Raw genomic sequence first — 3690 nt, 5'->3', positions numbered from 1 at the left:
TTTTCATTTCTATATCCTTCTACTACAGCGATTGCAACCCTTTTTTTTTTAAGCAGAACTTTTTTCTAAGTGGTTAAATTAAACAAAAAAAGAACTCCATGTCATCCCAGGTATCACCACCACCCACTCTCCCTGCCCCCAAACTTCTGAGAGCACCTTTTGAAAACTGAACTGACAGCAGCTGGCACAAATCCTGATGTTCAATAGGTGCTCTGGAAGTGTTTGTTGAATGACTAAATGATCGAATGAGTCCTGTTAGGAAACCAGAAGTGAGTGTTTTTCTGAGCGCTTCAGCTGATTTCACTCACGGTCACTCAACAATCACGTTTGGAGAAAAAAGATTCTATTTCTGCTCAAAGGTGTGTTCATTTAAGGTGTGAGAAAACAAGGCATTGGGGCTTGGCAAAGATAATGAATGTCTCAGGCCCATGGTGAGATTATCAGGCAGCCACGAGCAAGGGCCAGAGGAGCAACTTTAGGCTCTGAAAGGAGAAAGAGGGAGAAAAAGACTGGGCACGGTGGCTCACGCCTGTAATCCTAACACTTTGGGAGACCAAGGTGGGCAGATCACTTGAGGTCAGGAGTTCGAGACCAGCCTGGCCATATGGTGAAACCCCGTCTCTACTAAAAATACAAAAATTAGCCAGGTGTGGTAGCACGTGTCTATAATCCCAGCTACTCAGGAGGCTGAGGCATGAGAATCGCTTGAACCCAGGAGGTGGAGGCTGCAGTGAGCTGAGATCGCACCACTGCATTCCAGACTGGGTGTCAGAGTGGGACTCCCTCTCAAAACAAAACAAAGAAAAAGAATAAGAAAAGCAACCCTTACAGGGGAGGCACTAATTGGTAAGGCACTAACTGGCCAGGCACAGTGCTAGGTGCATACATACATGTGATCTTTGTGGAATCCCTTCGAGAGAAAGAGGAGGTCTTCTCTTGGTTTACAAGAGAAACCAAGGTTTACAGATTGGGCACAGTGGCTCATGCCTGTAATCTCAGCACTTTGGGAGGCTGAGGCAGGAGGACTGCTTGAGTCCGGAAGTTCCAGACCAGCCTGAGCAGTATAGCGAGACCCCCATCTCTGCAAATAATTAAAAAATTAGCTGGGCATGGTGGCATGTGCCTGTAGTCTTAGCTACTCAGAAGATTGAGTTGAGAGGATTGCTTGAGCCCAGGATGTCAAGGCTGCACGTCAAGCTATGGGTGACAGCAACACCCTGTCTCAAAAACAAAAAACAAAACAAAAATTTAAAAAAAAAAGGAAAGAAAAAAAGAAACCAAGGCTTGCAGATGTGACTTGCCCCAGGTCCCAGGGCTGGTCAGTGGCAGCGCTGAGATCTGGACATCTGTGTGAAGGTTGCTCACCTAATGCTCCTCTGTCTCCCTGGGACCTTTTCTCTTCCAGGGGCAACTGGATTGGTGAGGCCCCGTACAAGATGGGAAGGCCGTGCTCCGCCTGTCCCCCCAGTTACCAAGGCAGCTGCAATAGCAACATGTGCTTCAATGGGCTGAAATCCAACAAGCTCCCGTGATTCTGAATTTTCTCCGGGCTTTGGTGTGCCGCCAGCTGGGCCTGACCCTCCATGTCCTGCCCTCAAAAAACTGGGTGGAGAAATAATTTCTTCTTTAAAGGAGATGAGTTAGAATTACCCCCTATTTAATTTTCCCTCCTAGATTCCCTTTCTTAAATGTCCAACATGGGTCAAAAGAAAATGACCTCCTTGCCTGCCTTCTTTCCTAGTTGCATCTTTCTTTTCTTGGGTCTCCGGGAAAGAGTCCTGCATCTTTCATTAATTCAGTTCTCAGAGAACCAAGGCTGGAAGGCATAGAACTGGCACCTTAGGATCAGGCATAATGGCTCACACCTATAATCCCAGCATTTTGGGAGGCTGAGGTGGGAGAATCACTTGAGTCCTGGAGTTGGAGAACAGCCTGGAAAGCATGCAATACCCCATCTCTATTTCAAAACAAACAAACAAACAAACAAAAAACCTGGCACCCCAGTTTTGTAACTCTCAGGCTTTGCCAAAACCAAATGACTTTGTCCATCCAATGAAAGGAATTCCACCAGGTGTGGCTGTTCACACCTGTAACCCCAGCATTTTGGGAGGCTGAGGTGGGTGGATCATCTGAGGTCAACAGTTTGAGACCAGCCTGGTCAACACGGTGAAACTCCATCTCTACTAAAAAGACAACAATTAGCCAGGAGTGGTGGCTCTCACCTATAATCCCAGCTACTCGGGAGGCTGAGGCAGGAGAATCGCTTGAACCTGGGAGGCGGAGGTTGCAGTGAGCAGAGATCGAGCCACTGCACTGCAGCCTGGGGACACAGCGAGACTCTGTCTAAAAAAAGGAAGGAAGGAAGGAAGGAAGGAAGGAAGGAAGGAAGGAAGGAGAGAGGGAGGGAAGGAAGGAAGGAAGGAAACCTGCTTTCATTCATTCCATAACAGTCAACCAGTTTCTGGGCAGCCTTTGAGGACTTGTGATTCCCTCCCTGAGTTGGGCGCATTTCAGATCCATGATTTCAAAAAACATTGAAATTGGCTTGTGGACATCCCCCACCCCCCCACTGCATGGTATTGGAGCCACCACAGAGTCTAGGCCCCCCTTTTTACAGATGGGTACACTGAGGCTCAGAGCAGGGTGTAACTTACCCAGAGCTGCACAGCTTGTCTTTGATGGCCAAGGTGGGAGCTCAGTCTCTGACAGCCCCTTCCCACTTCCTGGGCTCTCAGAACTGAGAAGTGAAAACCAAAGTTGGCCTGAGGGGACTCTCTCTGGGCCTTTTTTTCTCTTTCTGTCTCTGCCTCGGTCTCTCTCTTTTGTCTACTGTCCGTTCTATCTCTGCCTGTTTTTGTTTCTGTCTGTGTCTCTGATTCTTTTTCTTCCATATCATCTTACTCTCATTCCAATAAACCATTTCTCCTCTCTCCGCCATCCCACCCAGGGATCATAGCACACAAAAGTCCTTTTGTCTCCAGAGATAGTAAAATCTCCTCCCTCAGACCTTGCCCTGCAGCTGGGGCCCACTCCCTGCCTGTCTGGAGAGCTTCTCCTTTGAAGACCTGGGATGGAAAACAGGCCCTTTTCCGTGGAGTCCCTACATTGTCCTGGATGGAATGAGTTTTCTCATCCTGTGCATGTCACCCCCTCCCATCCCACCCCCCAATAAAGTCTTTTGAGATCCCGTGTAGTGGCTCTTTCTGGTCCCTCCTTCTCTCAGCTCCCAAGAGGGTCAAAAGACAAGGAATGGGAACTGGGTGGGGGAAGATGGGTGAGAGGAAAACCAGCTCAACTGGAAGACCAGGGGAAGGAACTAACAACGCTTTGGGCCCTGCTCTGCAGAAGGCTAGATCAATGCACAAGTGCAGGCACATACACTATTGCTCCATTTTACAGATGAGATAAACGAGGCGTGGAGTGAGTACTAATTTCTAAATGCTGGAAATGAGTGAAATAAGATAATTAAGAGGTCAGGCGTCGTGGCTCATGCCTGTAATCCCAGCATTTTGGGAGGCCAAGGCAGTCAGATAGTTGAGGCCAGGAGTTCGAGGCCAGGAGTTCGAGACCAGTCTGGGCAACACAGTGAAACCCTGTCTCTACTAAAATTACAAAAATTAGCCAAGCATGGTGGGGCACGCCTGTAATCCCAGCTACTCAGGAGGCTGAGACACCAGAATTGCTTGAACC

General features: G+C 48.4%; 1 protein-coding gene across 1 annotated transcript in view; it reads left to right on the top strand.

Moving 5' to 3' along the window:
* R3HDML (R3H domain containing-like) overlaps nucleotides 1-1982 on the top strand; it is a 19779-nt gene extending 17797 nt beyond the window's left edge. The window contains exon 5 of the mRNA XM_011997647.1: nucleotides 1406-1982. Within this exon, the coding sequence (XP_011853037.1) occupies nucleotides 1406-1532 (127 nt within the window). The 3' untranslated portion in view covers nucleotides 1533-1982. The remainder of the gene's footprint in view (nucleotides 1-1405) is intronic.
* Nucleotides 1983-3690: the final 1708 nt, after the last annotated feature.

This window comes from Mandrillus leucophaeus, unplaced genomic scaffold (genome assembly GCF_000951045.1).
Source record: "Mandrillus leucophaeus isolate KB7577 unplaced genomic scaffold, Mleu.le_1.0 Scaffold544, whole genome shotgun sequence".
Lineage (NCBI taxonomy): Eukaryota > Metazoa > Chordata > Mammalia > Primates > Cercopithecidae > Mandrillus > Mandrillus leucophaeus.
The sequence above is the reverse complement of the archived record's forward strand: the minus strand, read 5'-3'. Positions and strand labels throughout refer to the sequence as shown.